At 29.8% G+C, this 18,262-nt stretch overlaps 3 protein-coding genes across 3 annotated transcripts; all 3 read left to right on the forward strand.

Annotated features, from left to right (window-relative positions):
* The first annotated feature begins 313 nt into the window (after positions 1 to 313).
* Positions 314 to 12,372, forward strand: LOC135924875 (serine/threonine-protein phosphatase alpha-2 isoform-like). Its single transcript, XM_065460002.1, has 7 exons — positions 314 to 443; positions 487 to 618; positions 682 to 912; positions 980 to 1,084; positions 5,074 to 5,297; positions 7,410 to 7,544; positions 11,991 to 12,372. Exons 1-7 carry the CDS (start codon positions 389 to 391, stop codon positions 12,087 to 12,089), a joined length of 981 nt encoding a protein of 326 aa, XP_065316074.1. The 5' UTR covers positions 314 to 388; the 3' UTR covers positions 12,090 to 12,372.
* Positions 12,373 to 13,804: 1,432 nt separating this feature from the next.
* On the forward strand, positions 13,805 to 14,799 carry LOC135924299 (craniofacial development protein 2-like). The gene is made up of 2 exons (XM_065459353.1): positions 13,805 to 14,306; positions 14,348 to 14,799. The coding sequence occupies exons 1-2, from the start codon at positions 13,805 to 13,807 to the stop codon at positions 14,797 to 14,799; spliced, it is 954 nt and encodes a 317-aa protein (XP_065315425.1).
* Positions 14,800 to 16,383: 1,584 nt separating this feature from the next.
* LOC135924300 (uncharacterized) lies at positions 16,384 to 17,040 on the forward strand. Its single transcript, XM_065459355.1, has one exon. It carries the CDS (start codon positions 16,384 to 16,386, stop codon positions 17,038 to 17,040), a length of 657 nt encoding a protein of 218 aa, XP_065315427.1.
* Positions 17,041 to 18,262: the final 1,222 nt, after the last annotated feature.

The following is an 18,262-nucleotide window of genomic DNA, read 5'->3' on the forward strand; positions in this document are numbered from 1 at the left end:
CCGTACCTACGCCACTGCACCTGTGTAATTAAGGCAGTTTTTCTGCATATTTTGTAAAAGAAATATTATTTGGTCGATGATTATCAAACTTTTGTATCTTCAGCCAATTTAGCACCAGATTAATATTTGAAAAAATTTAGCTCAGAAAATAATAATACAAACATTTGAAACTAGGGAATTTTTATTTCTTGGGAAGAATGTTCAACTATGAATTTTTAAATCAATTAATTTTTTAAAATTAATATGGTCTTGAATTATTTAGAATAGTATTATACATTGTTCATTTTGATTAGATATTTCTATAATAAACCAATTACCATTTAAAAAAAGAATATAATATTCTACTAACAAGTAAATAATTCATTCATGAGGTAACGGCTGTAAATTAATGGCGGAAGGTGAAACGTTAAATATTGATAGTATTATTGCTAGACTATTAGAAGGTTTTTAATCAATATTCAGCGTTTTAATATATATGCATTATAGTAAGAGGCTCTAAACCAGGGACCACTGCTCAATTAACTGAAACAGAAATAAGAGGCTTGTGCTTGAAATCTAGGGAAATTTTTTTAAGTCAACCTATTTTGTTGGAATTGGAAGCACCTTTAAAAATATGTGGTAACCTTTTTTATCATTTAAGCGATGGATGATATTTTTGATTAAAATTTTATACTAAAAAAGGTGATATACATGGACAATATTATGATCTATTGCGCTTATTTGAATATGGCGGATTTCCACCAGAGAGCAATTATTTATTTTTGGGAGATTATGTAGACAGAGGAAAACAATCTTTGGAAACAATTTGCTTAATATTAGCTTATAAAATAAAATATCCAGAAAATTTTTTTCTACTTAGAGGAAACCATGAATGTGCTAGCATTAACAGAATTTATGGCTTCTATGATGAATGTAAGAATTTAATTTATTGTTCAATATATGCTGATTTATTAATCTTGATTTAATTTTTTGATCATAGGTAAGAGACGTTATAGTATTAAATTATGGAAAACATTCACAGATTGCTTTAATTGCTTACCAATCGTTGCTATAATTGATGAAAAAATATTTTGTTGTCATGGAGGTATATACTTTTATGTTTAATTATAGATTTAAATAAGTATTTAATTTATTAATATAATACATGAAGACCAAATAAATTATTTTTTTATGGATCTGTGTGGGGTAACATATCAAAATATGTTTATTAAATATAGTTTTTAATTTTGTGAATCTATAACCAAAACAAAAGTGGTATTGATACACTTTTGTGTTTTTCATTATGCTAGCAACACTGAGGAAATGGTGGTATTTTTTAAAATGTAGCTATCATATAAAAAAATTTTATATAAATTTTATTTTTTAAAACATGCAAAAATATGTAAGAGTTGAGTTTGAACAGACATCAATTTAAAAAAAAACTTTATTGTGCCCCTACCAAAAATTTTAAAAAAAGTAGGAGGCACTGTCCTTCTAAAAAATTTGATTATTTTTTGTAACAGTATTTTAGCATATTAATATTTTTTATCATGAAATAAACATAAATAATAGTATAAACAAAATGGAGATATATCAATATAATTGTATATTTTTAATTCAAAAACACCTTTTTTATTTTAAGTTCAAAATATATAAAGTTTTGATTAGCCATTGTATAAATAAAAAAAAGATTACAAATTATTTTTATAGCATGCATTAAAAATGGTTACACATTGATAAACAAACCAGAATAATAATGAGTACTGCGTAATATCTTGAAAAATCAAATCACATTTTGAATTTAATAGTTTACAAGAGCACAATAGTTTAGATATTTATTTTGCATTCTAGATATTCTGCCTTGTTGATTAATATAATAATCAGAGACTTTCTGGACTGGGCCGTATTTTTTAAAAAAAATTCCCAGGCCGGTTCTAATATTTTAAATTGTCATTATTTATAAAAAATAAATAAAATATATTTCAAAATTGTGTATCATGGAACATTATATAACATGCATTCGCTTATCTTATATCCTATTTCCCTTTTTTCGATTCTTATAAATATTACTAAAAGATTTTTCAAATTAATTACTCAATCAAATATAATATGCTTTCTTAAGGGAAAAATTTATTTTAGATAAGTACCATATTTCTTTTATGTCCTAAATCAGGCAATTGCATAAAGAGCACAAATGACTGATACTTATATAAAAGACTATATTAAATTACAAAAGGAAAAGGAAATAAGCAGAAAGTGCAGATACTCAAACGACAAATATTGAGATAAGATCTTGAAAAGTTATATATGGATTTCGTATTCGCTAAAAATGATCCGTAATATGCCGAATAGAGAGTACCTAGATCTGGGCATAAGATATTTTTTAGAGTGGGAACTAAGATAAGTAGGAAAAATCACAAATAAAATTTCTACTAGAGGCTCAAATAATATAAAATAGAGAAAAAATTCTGACATATAAGTCAATCGAGATTTTTTTATCTCATAATGTAATATTAATCAGAAACCTGCAGTGGTGCACTGCCCGGCACGGTTTTTTTAAATATGGCCCGGCTCCGGCTTTATATCAGAAACCTGCAGACCCTAAGCCCGGCCGGTGATTTTATTTTTTTTAAATATAGGATCGGGCCTGAAATTTTTTTGGCCTTGAAATCCTCATTATTAGCTATAAAAATAAATATAATATATTTTAAAAAAATTCTCTACTTTATCAAGATTGCCTCGGATTTTGTTTAATTATATTACATTTAATTTTTATAAATTATGGCGATTAAAATATTCGGTTTTGAAATATACGGCCAGGCTATTTTAAAAGATAACTTTTAGGCCTGGCCTGCCCGAGTATATCAAAAAAAATTAAAAGACGTTCAGACCAGTGTCGGTCGGGCCTACATGTGTGATTTATTAAATTAATAGTAGAACAGATATTTAAATCAATTTTATTCAGATTCTATAATTTATATGTTGCTATTTATTTCGGTATCTTTAAGAGTTTTAAATTATAAGTTCCTCCTGTATCTGTCAAAGGGTTGACGATAGTTATGTTATCATTTTTCGGAATAATAATGTCCGATATTGATGGATAATAAAAGGACTGAGAAGATCCTTTGACTTATCTTATCATCACTAATAATCGCTTAAGCATATATCACCTACCATTCATTATTATAAAAACTATTTACATACCCTTTAATATCATATGTTCATTTTTAATATTTTCTAGTGTAGTTTGGACAGCGCTGAAATATTTTTTCCTAATTAATTTGATAAACTATGAATTTTCTGATTTCTAGGGATGGACAAGCTTTTAAAAACCATTCCTATACAAGTTCTTGGTATTCTTCATGGGATATAGGAAAAATGAATATTTTTATATTTTCTTCAGCGAATTTGTAGATTTAGCAGAGACTTTATTTGATTTTCATAACGTCGTTGTAAACTAGCCCATGCAGCAGTTCTCATGATTTCATCACAGACATTTTTCTCATGGGCAATAGCAAAGAAATGCCATTTTGCTGGAATAAATTTATGAAACTTTTTTTACGTTTATATTGAATCACAGACCTATCAAAAGAATTAAAATAAATATATTTAAGCTCAGATAAAATATATTTTAGAAAATTTAGTAATTTTTATAGACACTTATTATGTGCCAGTGACTAGTATGAACGCTATCTAACAACCTTTCTATATGATTTATAAATCAATCATTTTATATTATTTCCATATAAGATAAGAGGTAAAAATTTAAATCCCAAAATTATATCGGAATCAGATCCCTGATAGGCAAATATTAAATTGGTGTTTATATTAGTATAAAAGATTTTCATATGGACCAAGGCCTGATGTAGGTGGAGCTTAGGATATCAAAAAGTTCAACCCCTCAGATCTTTTTAGACGTTCTGGGTTTTAGTGGTTTCATTCTGTAAATATGTTTAGTAGAGACCTACACGAGACAAAAAAATTTATTCCCTCGCCCCAACTCAAACATAAAATTAGTATCATAACATGAAATTGATAATATAAAATTTACCTATCCCAACGCATCCCGATATAAAAATAAATCACAATTTCCCAACTAACCGACACCTGGATTGAGTTGGGTTTTGCTCACTATTTTCGATTCCTGAAAATATGTTATTACTATGGAATTTTTTATCAATAAAAAATGTTTTTATTTTTTGAGATATTTTTTAACTTTTAGCTTGTAAATAAAAATTGATAAAAAATTCTATATTAAGTGCATATTTATTAAATAATATATTTATAATAATTTGCTAGAAAATATAACTTCCATAGAATATGCATTAAATTGTTATTCGACTAACTTTTAGGGGATTGAATAACTGGTTTAAATTTTGGATAAAAATAGAATAACTGGAACCTGGTTTTATAGAACCGTTCTTTAAATCGAGTAGGTTCCAAGATCTTCCCATTTTCTTATAATAACTAAAAAAATTATAGAAGTAAAATTTAATAAATAGTGTACATTATATAATATATTTTTGAGAAAAAATCCCCCTACTGTTTTTCTAAATATTATTAAAAATAAGTCCTTATTTTAGTAATTGTAAAAAATTTAGAAAACTATTGTTTATATCATCAAAGAAACAAGGGATTATTTTTAACCACTGATGATGGTACCCTATCATAAATTTGCAATGATATTCTTTTTCTCTTCTCTTCTATTCTTTTAAAATAAATTAAAACAAAAAAATTTATAAAGTTATCTTTACAATTTCTTCAAAATGTAATAAATATAATCAATCAAATCAGTTTCGAAATTAATACATAAAATAAATCATTTTATCAAATAAAATATATATAAAAAATGTCAACTACAACACCTATAATAACTTATTAAATGATTTCTACATCATTCATCTTGAATATTTATATAGTGAGGCGAGATCAATTCAAAATAAATTTTCATAATTATAATTTATTTTTATATATATATTATATATTATATTGTACTAGTGTAAATATTGAAAATTTCAATATATCTTGATTATATATTTTTTTTTAAAGTATAAATTACCATTTAAAAGGAAAATATTTATTTTAAAATTAAAGGCCTAAGCCCTGATCTGAACAGCATGGAGCAAATAAGACGTATCATGCGCCCTACTGATGTTCCTGACCAAGGTCTCCTTTGTGATTTGCTATGGTCTGACCCCGATAAAGATACAATGGGCTGGGGCGAAAATGATAGGGGTGTTAGTTACACATTCGGAGCCGAGATTGTCGATAAATTTCTGCATAAGCATGACTTGGACTTGATCTGTAGGGCTCATCAGGTTTTCAACTGATTTATTTAATATCATGGTTTAAAGTAAATGAAATTATATAAGCTTTAAATTAATAATCGCAGTAAGGCCTTATTTATATTAAGCGCGTTTTGTTCTAGTGGTGCGATATTTAAGCTGGTGTTATTTACAAAATCAACCTAATAAATAGGCTAGAACGAAGCTATGAAAAACGTTACAGCTGTTAACATAAATATATCAAAGTATTATGGTTGTGATTTCGATAGCCTTAAATACCACTAAATGCGTTTATTATAAATTCAGATAAACCTTTATTTTTTATAGATATAAATTGTTTAAAGGCAACCAAAATTTTTTAAAAGAAGTTAATACAAAGTAACCTCTAGAGGTTTGCATTGGGCGGGGTTTCGGCCCGACCGCCGGGTTAAGAAAGTTCAACAATAGGCGGGCGGGCAAAAAAAAATTTAAATTATAGTAAATATTAGGGCTGTGCCGATATTAAATATCGGATTGGTACCGATATTTAGCGTTTTCCGAAAATATCGGATCTGGCCGATACTTGTAAAAAAACAAATCCGATCCGATCTTTTTTCTTTTCCTTTTTTTGTTATTTTATTTTATGTTGTGTATATTTATTTTACATTATAATATTTTCTAAATAAATTTTTTAAAAAAAATAGATTTATAGTATTTTACAAGTTTTTTTTTTATAAAAATAGAAAGGAACAAAGTTTTATTTATTTTAAATCTTTTTAAATAACGCCAATTTTTTTATTTATATTTTAAATAAAAGAATTTTTTTAAATATGGTATCTGAATTATGGAAATATTTTACAAAAGACAAAGATAATTTTGCAAAATGCGTTATCTGTGGAATCATCTGAGTCTGTCTTCAGTACGGCAGGAGATATAGATAGTCCATATCGTAGAAGCTTATAGAAAATCTAGAGGCTCTCATATTTATTAAAAAAATTTAATATATTATGATTTTATATGTTAAATATTACAATTTTATAATTCCAACATAAAATGGATATATTATTAAATATATATTTTTTTATTATAGTCTTAATTGTAGAAATAAAAAAATTAAATTATTCATAATTCGATTTTTTTGCATAAAAAATATTGATTTATTACATTTGGTTCAAACGGGGGTGATTAAAAATCAGTAAAAATATCAGATCGGTATCGTATCGGGTTTGAAGCTATATCGGATCGGAGCGGTGAAAAATATGTGGATCGGCACAGCCCTAGTAAATATTAATAAAAAATTGTTCCTATGAACTTTTTTGGATATTAATTTTAAAATGTCCTTTTTTGTATATTTAAAACTACCTTGGTGGAGAAAATATTGGTAATTCCTGCAACTAGTGCTTCTTCTGAATGAAGATTTAGCATTGCCTGAAGGTTTTTAGAACAAAGAAGAACATGTATGAATCCAGATGTCGATTCATTATTATTTTCATTATTAATTACATATATTTGATCAAATAAATTATCCTTAATATAAATTGAATATTTTTATGCTTAATATAGTATAAAAACTTTTTGTAGAGGTGTAAATCTGATTTTTTTTTAGCCATAATTAAATTTTATAATAGCAGGCTTGGGTTAAAAATTTTTTATAAATGGGTGGGCTGGTAAAAATTTTTAGACTAATGGGCTGGCAGGTGGGTATATTTATTTTTGAAAACTATGGAAGGGCTGGGCGGACGGGTTAAATTTTTTAGACATTGGGTGGGCGGGCTTATGGTCCAAAAACCCAACCATTACAGACCTATACTCTTTATTTTGTTGATACTACTTATTTTATTTATAATAGGGAAGTTTTTTATCAATCATTGTATGAATATTGATTTGTAGGTAAGTGTATAAGTGTCAATAGGGCTTTTTATTTGCCTTTGAATATCTCAGAAATATAAAAGCTAAGGCAAATGCTTCGCCCAGATATAACATGAGTCTTAGTTTGTGTCCCCTTTTTAGCATTTAATTTTTTTTGTTGGATTTTATCTGGTTGTTTATTATCAAAATTCTTATAAATTTTCACTATTTAATATAATGTTAATGTTATTTTATATTTTAAGGAGTGTTTATTTTTAATATTTATTTTTTTAAAAAAATACTCATCCATTATGCAAGGTCGTGGAAGATGGTTACGAGTTTTTTGCCAAAAGACAATTAGTGACCCTTTTTTCGGCCCCAAATTATTGCGGAGAGTTTGACAATGCTGGAGCTATGATGACCGTAGATGAAACTTTGTTATGTTCTTTTCAGGTTTTTTTTAAAACCCCCAGTTTTTAAGATAAAAGAATGATATATAAATTAAATGTGTGAGTTTTAGAAATTTATATGCAGCAATTGTAAATCTCTGTTTAATAACGCTTTCAATTTCAGTTCTCTAGTATTGCATGTTGAAACGTCAAAATGCATATTAGTAAACTATTTTTGGGCTTTTGTTTTGTTATATTTATTTACTCTCCATTGAACACTATCTCAAAAAAATATAGTAAATGATCAAATTCAAAATTTATATTTTTCTAGTTTTTATGCTAAACTATGAATAATTTTTTCAAAATACATAAATCTTTTAGGGGTGTACCTCATTGGCGTACGCAGCGGGGGGGGCAGGGGAACAAATCCCCCCCCCCCCTCCCCGAAAAATGCAGATGCCGGATATATTTTTCAAAAATATTATTGTTTATATTTGTTAATATTTATTCGTAACTCATATTAAATATATATTTAATTACATTTATTATCACATTTATCTACTAAGTTATTTTATCAGTTAATTTCGATTTCAAGTTTTCCTGCGTAATATTTATCTACCATTTTCAAATTTCTATTCAAATAATTATTATTTCTGAAACTTCTTGTCCAACAGGGAAAAAGAAATTGCAACCTTGTCCAACAAGATAGAGTCTCTACCATCAAGCAGTAACAGCTTTTAAGGAGTTAGAAGAGCCAATTATTTGCTATTACTGAAATATCACAATGGCCTGAAAGAAATATTTCCTCAGAAGCAAGAAAATTATTGGATTCAATGCTTATTCCAAATTTTATTTTTCATTAGAATGTATTATTTAATTATACAACTATTTTAAGTATTACCTTTCAAAAACATGACATTGACTTGATTAAGAAGATGAGAATAGCGGAGAGCATTTTATCAGAACTCAAGGAAATTAAGGCTAATGTTGATGAAGAATTTCATATTTTATTGTTGAGTCAAAAGCAGAGCTATACGTGTTTAATATTTGTCTCACTCGACTTGTAGCAAGGCAAGCTCATCGTTAAAACATTAATATAGGATAAGTAGAAGAGTATATCTTAAATACAGATACATTTATAACCCAAATAAATGAATTATTAATTCATCATGCAGCACTTACTAATCTGCAAATATTACTTCCACAAAAGCCTTCCCAACCTTTTTTAGATGGTGATAGAAAAAAAAATATTTGTTAGATTTTTATTATGAAGATGTTAAAGTATCTTATGATGCCTTACTAGCTGAATAACTATGTTTATAAGATTAACAATGGTTGATATAGTCCCAAAAAATGCTATGGATGCTCTGCATTATTTCAAACACATTTTAGATTAAATTCCCAATGTATTAAATGGGTTTATAAACTCTTTGCATTAGTAAACTAATGAGAGAACATTCTCTTTTTTAAGAAGAATAACAGAGGCCTGCAGAAGTACCATTTGCAGGGCACAGCTCGGATTTTTTTTAAAGATTTTTTACGGCCCGGCCTAGGTTTTTTTTGTTTAATTTTCAGGCCTGGCCCAGCTTTTTTTAATAATTTTTTAGGCCCGACTCGGCTTTTTTTACAAATTTTCAGGCCCGACCCGGCTTTTTTTAAAATAAAAATTTTAGGCCCGGCTTGGGTGTTTTTTTTAAAAAATTCGGGCCCGGCCCGGGTATATTTAAAAAAATTAAAATACTGTCCAGCCCGGGGGCCGGGCCTGCAGGTCTCTGAAAAACATACCAAGAAGTACAACATCTGAAAGTAGATTGAAAGGTTTGGATCTTTTGAATATTCATAGGCATTTGACGACAAGCAAGGATGAGATAATTGAAAAATTAGCTCAATCACAACGAAGATTAGATTTTACATTGTAAATATATAACATATAAAATGCAATTATTCCTAAGAAACTTTTTGTGTAAAGGCTCAAAAAATTAAAATTTCTATGTCATTTAAGTGATTCTTTACATATAATTTTTTTATAATTCACATAAATTTAAAATTGTGTATTAGAAATAGTTATTAGTCCTAATAAATTTATGCTTGATATTTTTAAAAAACAATAATACTTAAAAAAATTATTATCCCCCCACCCCCAGACCAAATTCTTGCGTACGCGCCTGTTGTACCTATACCACTTTTTGGAGACCTATCCTATACACTCATTATTAAATTGAATACCGATCCAATATCATATCTGATTTTGTATTCTGAGATATAATAAGTAGCGTAAACAAGCTATTGATGCACATATACATGTACATTTTATAGGTTAATATACGACAAAATACTTGTAAATTTTTTGTAAACGATTTATATTTAACAAAATTTGGGCAGCACTTCTGTGTAATAAGTTAAAATAACACGAATTTGACAAATTTTTGTAACTATTTTTTGATAAAATTTGGGCAGCACTTCCGTATAACTGGCTTATATAATAAAAATCTGGGTGAATTTCTTCTATTAGGTTTATATATGCAAAAATTTGGGCAGCATTTCCGTGTAACTGGCTTATTTAATAAATATTTGGGTGATTTTCGTCTAATAGGTTTATATATGCAAAAATTTGGGCAGCACTTTCTTGTAACTGGTTTATTTAATAAATATTTGGGTGATTTTCGTCTAATAGGTTTATATTTGCAAAAATCTGGGCAGCATTTCCGTGTAACTGGCTTATTTAATAAAAATTTGGGTGATTTTTAATAGGTTTATATATGCAAAAATTTGATCAGCACTTCCTTGTACTAAGGGTTTTGTAGAGGAAAAAATTGGGTAGCACTTCCATGTACCTGGAACCTATTAGTATAAATAAATTCCTCAAATTTGCTCTGATGCAAACCTGCCCTTATGGCCTTTCTATTAATCCTCCTATTTGCGCTTATTCAAACCTGCCCTAAAGGCTATTATATTAATCATTGAAATTTTCTATGATGCAAACCTGCCCTTATGGCCTTTATATTAATCCTCCTATTTGCGATGCAACCCTGGAATTTGCTCTGATGCAACCTACCCTTATTGCCTTTATATTTCCTATTTGGGCTCATGCAAACCTGCCCTTAAGGCTATTATATTAATCACTGGAATTTGCTCTGATGCAAACCTGCCCTTATGGCCTTTATATTTCCTATTTGCGCTTATGCAAACCTGCCCTTAAGGCTATTATATTAATCACTGGAATTTGCTCTGATGCAAATCTGCCATTTTATAGCTTTTATATTAATTCCTGTACCACAAACTTTATTCCAAAACGAGAATAGTAAGTCTTGGCCACCACTTTAATGTTTTAATCAAGGAAAGTTTTATTTTTAAATTAAATTTTTATTTCCAAATATTAATTATATATATATTTAATTGTTAAATTTTAATCAAATATTGTTTTTTACCTTAATGAGGGGTTCAAAAAATCAATTCCTTTCTAGTTTTCTTTCAACTTTTTATTTTTCCCAAAATATCTTGCCCAGAAAAATAATCAAAAAAAAAATAAAGCAAATCTGGAAAAACGATAACTGTTTTTATTTCATTTTTTTTTCTATATATATATATCTACTATGAAATAAATATAAATTGATTAATAATCCTATTAATCTAAAAATAGCAATTTTTATAATATATTAAACGAATGAATGCGCAAAAAATATTAATCACAAATAAAATGCTTATCATACAAAATGACTCCACACTATACCTAAAAAACGATACACATAACAATTACGTTTATATATACATGTTAAATTAAACTAATGTAATGAAAACACTAATCATTCATCACCAAATTCAGGACGTACAATCTATAGCAGTATATTATATCAATATGTTTTTAATATTAATAAGTTATATATATATTATTTGTATATTTTTAAATATAATCATTTTAAAGCATGTATTATATAAATTTTTTAATTTTTTGACCAAATACATAAAAAGTTTTATTTTGCTAGTACTTCTGCTCATTTACTATTAAATTTTATAATTAATTCACTATTAAAATTGCATATTGTATAATTTGTGATTTTGGCACTTTTAGGCGAAATGACTCTTTGCTAATATTTTTGCCCATTTACTAGTAAATTTTATAATTTGCTCTTGGGCGATTTAGGCCAAATCACTATAAAAAAGCGCCACGATACACCAATTTAAGTATTTATTTATGGTTTGTTATTTATTTTGACTAAAATGATTCCACTATTAAGTCCATATGGCTATAAGCAAAGTAGACCCCAAACCGAATTTTTAACACATATTGACCTTGAAAAAAATTCCACTATAATTTAAACTTGAATAAAAAAACTAACTCAAAACACAAACACCTTATTTGGAAGAGCACTAAAAGGATCAATATATGGATTTTGATTTTTATTATCTTAGGGCAGTTTGTAATTTTACAATTATTCTATAAATTATGTTATTAATATTACGTTGATTATGATTATATATATCTACAATTTTTAAATATTATAATAAATAGATACTTAAACCATCAGATAAAAAGAAATTTGCTCATGGATTTGTTGGCATGAATATAGCCAGCAAAACAAACGCCCCTGCGAAATCAACTAAAAAATGACATATTTTTTATAATTATCAAATCAATTGTGCCACACAAACAAAACAATTTTATCATAAGATTAAGATTGATATTTCTGATTTTTTACATGAAATCTTGATAATACATGATATAATATATTGATTATACTGTATATAAATATTTACATTTAGTAAATTTATGTTTTTCAAAAATAATTTTCCATATTCTGAATTTTTTAAACTCGTTCGTTATACGCGAAATATATTAAGTAATGATAAAAAACCAATCTACAACAAATGGCATTTTAAAATTATTTTTTATTTACATTTTCAACAAACTTGCACTTATTTATATTTAGAGACTTATTTAATAAAATATATATTTTTTTAAAGTTTTGCTTGTTAAATCCCTTAGAAGGGGAGAGTGTTTAGGGGTACTAAGAGATCTTTGGAATCCAACTTGAAAACCAGGTGGGATTATTGTAATTTATTTTGGTTGGGCAGAGTTAGGAAATTTTTTCAGGGCGGTCTGGTTTGGCAATATTATTATTATAATTGTGAATTTAATTAATGATATTAATAAATTTAGATTATTTATTAGAACCTAATATTTTTCATCATATTGGATAGGAATATAAAATTAATTCTATATTTGGATCCATGTAAATGCTCTTTTCTTGCAGGGCTATAGTCTACACTATTAAAAGTACACATCTTTTTAAATAAAAGTATAATATACTTAAAAAAATTAACGTGTTATAAAAAAATATAAACAATTAGAGATCTGCAAATGGCAAAATTTTAAAACTCGGCCCATCCTGGCGGGAATTTAGTCTTTGCATGGCTCTGCCAAATTCTTGCCTGGTATTTCAATTTTTTTATTAATGTTGCCTGACCCAGTTTTTAGTTTTTTTAAAAAATTCATGATCCAAACCAAAATATAGTGTTTGCAACGGTCCGGTCCTTTTTTCTAACTACATATAAATTTGTCTAAATTATAAGAAAAGACTGAATAAGTCAGGTGAGACCAGACCGTCGATCCAGTCACATCTAAAAATTGTTTTTTTTTGTTAAGCTATAAAAGTTTTATTTTGCATTAAATTTTATTAAAAATGAAATGTGTTTAATTAGCAATATTTTAATTATATCATCAAATCATTTTTTTGCTGCCTAATATTTCAAAATAATATTAAATCAATTTCATATTTAATTAGTTTTTGGATATATATAATGTGATAAAATTATTCCTTTTTTATCTATAATTCACCTGTCATTAGAGATTGAACCATCTTTGGATTCATTCTATTTTTTTAATTTATCACTAGCTTTAGAAAAGATGCTACTGATGTAGCCTTCTGTGAGAGATTGTTAATTTCTATTTTGACCAGAATTGGAAATTGATATTGATTCCCTTCCCACCATATTTCTAAATCAATAGTTATTCTTTTACCCCCATAGAGAGTGATTTATAATATTATCATTTTCTATGATTCCCATTTCTAGAAATATAAATGCCTATTATATTCAATCACTTGACGAATGAATGAAACGGAAGAAATAAAAGTAAACGATAAATGAGATATTATATATAGTGTCAGGCATTCTCTCCCAAAATCCTACCTTCAGCCTTATCGTGGCGGGGGAGTGGCAACGTCTTTTGGCGGCAAATGGAGGTCTAAAAGACTCCCTGTGATCTGGGTCTAGAATAGGATCACCGTCTCCTCGACGGGGTGTAAAAACCACTTAAAGAGGTTGATGTCAGGAAGGGCATCCGATTGTAAAAACCTTGCTACAAAATTTCCCTATGGTTACAACAAAGCATGGGCGGGGTACAGCCCAAAGTACCCCGTGGGCCTCCTCATCCGCCTACGACAAAGAAGGATGGGAAACCTGGTGATTCATGAAAATAAAACTTATGACGGCCATAAACGACCTGATAAAAAGTGGAGAAACCAGTTTACGGGTGATCGAGTTAGGGTCGTGACATGGAATGTTGGGAGTATGACGGGAAGAGCGGGAGAAGTCGTCGATGTATTGCACAGAAGACATATAGATGTGTGCTGCATACAGGAGACTAGATGGAAAGGAAATGGGACCAGAATGATTAACAAGACTAGCGAAAAGTATAAATTCTTTTGGCAAGGAGGTAATGATGGTAAGGCTGGAGTTGGGGTATTGGTTGCGGAGAAATTGGTAGACAAAGTAGTCGAAGTGAGAAGGCTAGACAACCAGATAATGGTTATTAAGATGATTTTTGGTAGAAAGCTATATAATATTATCTCGGCATATGTTCCTCAGATTGGAAGAAGAGAAAGATATATTTTGGGACAGTCTATTGGGGGGTGACATCGAGACTGGCAAATGAAGAGGGGATTATCCTGGCTGGTGATCTGAATGGACATGTGGGAGTGAGTAGTGAGGGTTATGAAGGAGTACATGGAGGGTTCAGTTACGGCATGAGAAATTTGGAAGGAGAGAGGATTTTAGAATTTAGTGATGCGATGGATATGATTGTCTGTAATACAATGTTTAAGAAAGAATCAGAGAAGCTGGTGACTTATAAGTCGGGTAGTACCAAAAGTGCTGTGGATTACTTGTTATTAAGGAGATGTGATCGATGTATACTAAAAAATGTGAAAGTGATACCGGGAGAGGAATGTATAAATCAGCATCGACTAGTTGTAGGAGATCTCACTCTTAAAGGTGCCAGGGTCACTAAAAGAAAGTTTGTCCCAAGGCTGAAGGTTTAAAAATTGAAGGAGGAGAATGCTAGACGTCAATTCAATATGGCATTGGCGATTAGGGAGGCGGAGGTGGCACAAGCATCTGGGGTGAATGACAAGTGGGTAGCCATGAAGAAAGCCTGGGTAATGACAACTGAGGAGGTATGTGGATGGACAAAAGGGCCGCCTAGACATAAGGAGACTTGGTGGTGGAGCCCGGAGGTAGCGAAAGCCGTGGATGAGAAACGGAGGTGTTTCAAAGTATGGTATAATAGCAAAGAAAATAGTGATAATGATATTTACAAGATGACTAAAAGAAATGCTAAGAAATTAATAGCGAAGGCTCAAGAAGAAAAAAGACACTAGTTTGCTAAAGAAATGGAATGCGCTGATGGAATTGGAAATATGGTTCGAATGGCAAAACAGATGTCAAAAAAGAGGCAGGATGTGATAGGTGTAAAGTGTTTGAAAAATATGGAAGGAAAAATGACGATTGATAGTAGTGGTATTAAGAACACCTGGAAGATTTACATGAAAGGACTTTTGAATGAAGAAAATGAATGGAATAATAATATTAGTTGTGCAAAGGTAGAAGGTCCAGGGTGTAAATTTGGCAAGGACGAGATAAAGAGAGCAGTGAAAAAAATGAAGAAAGGGAAGGCATAGAGTTTAACGATGGTGGTATCAGAGATGTTTAAAGGTTCTGATGATTTAGGGATTGAATGGTTAATGAATTTAGCAAATCAGATTGTCACAGAAGGTACTATTCCTGAGGACTGGCGAAGAAGTATAATTATCCTTGAATACAAGGGGAAAGGTGATCCTTTAGATTGCGGGTATTACAGAGCTATTAAACTCTTGGAACATGCAATGAAAGTATTTGAGAGAGTGTTAGAGAAGCGGTTAAGGGAACAAATTAAAATTGATGAAATGCAGTTTGGTTTTACATCGGGAAAAGGCACGACAGATGCAATTTTTGTGGTGAGACAAATTCAGGAGAAGTATCTTGCGAAGGAAAAGAAACTCTATTATGCGTTTGTTGATTTGGAGAAAGCATTTGATAGGGTGCCGCGTGAGATTACATGATGGGCCTTGAGAAAATCCGGTGTGGAGGAATGGTTGGTTACCGCAGTGATGGCAATGTATGTTGGAGCACAAACAGCAGTACGGACGGATTATGGTGATAGTGAGAGCTTTGAGGTGAAGGTAGGACTTCATCAAGGATCCGTGCTGAGTCCATTATTATTTATCTTAGTAATGGATGTGGTGGCTAGAGAAATCCGTGAAGGACTTCCCTGGGAGATATTATATGCAGATGACCTTGTAATAATGGCAAACAGTGAGGGAGAATTGAGGGATAAAGTTAGTAAATGGAAGATGACTATGGAAGCAAAGGGCCTGAAAATGAATGCATCAAAAACAAAGGTGATGATTGGTGGGGAAAATCTAAAGATGGAAGAATCCGGTAAGTGGCCTTGTGGTGTATGTGGGAAAGGAGTTGCTAGAAATTCTATCCAATTAACCAGATGCCAGAAATGGGTACATAAAAGATGTAGCGGGAAAAAAGGCAGTTTGATGTTAGAAAGAATGACCTTTATTTGTTAAACATGCATGAAAGGGATACATAATAATGATAACCTAAAAATTGGTGGTCTGGATATTGGCAATGGGTTAACCCTAGAAAAAGTGGATAAGTTTTGTTATTTAGGTGATATGCTAAACGCTGATGGTGGTGTAGATTCTGCCGTTGTTGCAAGGATCAGACAAGCTTGGAAGAAGTTCAGAGAGATGTCGTCTATTCTTACAAATAAAAAAGTTTCTCTGAAGTTAAAGGGGAAAGTTTACGTAAGCTGTGTAAGGAGTTGTTTAGTTTATGGTGGTGAAACATGGGCAATGAAAGCAACTCACGAAGCCAAATTAGAAAGAACAGAGATGAGGATGGTTAGATGGATGTGTGGGGTATCTCTGAGAGAGAGAAAAACTAGCAAGGAATTGCGAGCAAGATTAGGTATAGAAATGATTGGTATGGTAATGCGACGAAATAGACTAAGATGGTTTGGCCATGTGGAACGTATGACAAGAGATGACTGGGTAAAGAGATGCACAATGATGGAAGTAGGAGGATCAAGACCTAGAGGAAGACCCAAGATGACTTGGACAAATGTGATAGCGGCGGATATGAGAAGCATGAATCTTACAAGTATTGATGCTCAGGACCGTCAAAAATGGAAAAGAAAAATCAGAGGGAAAACTGGCCTACCCAGGTAAACCTGGAAATCGCCATAAAACGGAGAAGAAGATATAGTGTCAGGCATTAAATCATCATGTTTTACGTGTTCATATACATTAATTAAAAAGCAATTCATAGTCTTATATTTTTTAATCGGTCGGACCGAACCGGACCATCATCAGATTGTTGGACTGGACCGTCGCGCCGACTCAATAGTCAGATGAAATCAGACCGCATGACTGCAAACACTACCGAAATATATGTTGAACAGAAAAAAACTATTTATAATATTGGAAAGTGATCAAATTAAAAACATATTTATGGATTATCACATTTAAAATATCAGAATTCATCAAGTATATATACAAAAAAAATGTCAGCCTGTCCCAGATAATTTTTTTGATGTTACCTTGCTCGTGGGCCAGGCTAAGCATACTTCTATAAACAATTATAATTGAAAAATATATTTATACTATTCTGTCAAAAATTAATCTGCTTCAAGTTTGCAATTAGGAATGTGAGGAGGGACTTCCTTTCAATTATACCATATAAACTAGAGCTCATCTTTGATAAAATTTAGTTTTTTCTAATACTATTATCAAGTTTAACTTTAAATATAAAATCTTTTAATAGCATATATCTCAATACAGACAAAGTAATAGGCATTTACCATTAACAACATTCCATTAAACACCTACATTTAAAGAGAAAATAAATCAGCCTCAATTGCACTTAAAAGAATCTGTTAATGATAAAATCATTCGTGCTTGTAAATGGGTAAAATAATGCCAAATTTATACCAGCTTAGAACTTTTATTCACCAATTAAGAGCTAAATATTTCTATCGACCTTCGATTAAAATTATTCTCAACTATCCAAAACGATTGGACAAAAATCAAGCTTGATCAGAAATCAGTGTATCGAAATATGTACCCAAGTTTCAACCTCGTCCTCATAGTTTTACTGAACTCAAACACATTTTAAGAAATTCAGCGTTCAGGAATTTTTAAAAATATCATACATGAAAAATTTTTTGCGGAAATTTATATTTTTGCATTATACCTCACAGTCACTCAGTGATACGATGCATGCCAGTTATTTAGGTGTTGTGTATCTAAATTTTACTTACTCTAGTAAAAAATATTCTAATTCAAAATTTCCAGGCTTACACGTAAGTATTAATGAAACTATTGGAACAAAAAAAAAGGTTCCTAAAAGTTAAAAAAAATTGATTTATTTGTAATTTTTTAATAGTTTAAA

This window comes from Gordionus sp. m RMFG-2023, chromosome 2 (assembly GCF_954871325.1).
Source record: "Gordionus sp. m RMFG-2023 chromosome 2, tfGorSpeb1-WG-v2, whole genome shotgun sequence".
Lineage (NCBI taxonomy): Eukaryota > Metazoa > Nematomorpha > Gordioida > Chordodea > Parachordodidae > Gordionus > Gordionus sp. m RMFG-2023.

Excerpts from the sequence above, each read along its gene's own strand:
- LOC135924875 (XM_065460002.1), top strand. The coding sequence starts at position 389 with ATGGCGGAAGGTGAAACGTTAAATATTGATAGTATTATTGCTAGACTA. Across the intron at positions 1,085-5,073 it reads AATATTTTGTTGTCATGGAG|GCCTAAGCCCTGATCTGAAC; the intron begins GTATATACTTTT and ends TTAAAATTAAAG. Across the intron at positions 5,298-7,409 it reads TGATCTGTAGGGCTCATCAG|GTCGTGGAAGATGGTTACGA; the intron begins GTTTTCAACTGA and ends CCATTATGCAAG.
- LOC135924299 (XM_065459353.1), top strand. The coding sequence starts at position 13,805 with ATGTCAGGAAGGGCATCCGATTGTAAAAACCTTGCTACAAAATTTCCC. Across the intron at positions 14,307-14,347 it reads GGTTATTAAGATGATTTTTG|ATTGGAAGAAGAGAAAGATA; the intron begins GTAGAAAGCTAT and ends TATGTTCCTCAG.
- LOC135924300 (XM_065459355.1), top strand. The coding sequence starts at position 16,384 with ATGAAAGGGATACATAATAATGATAACCTAAAAATTGGTGGTCTGGAT.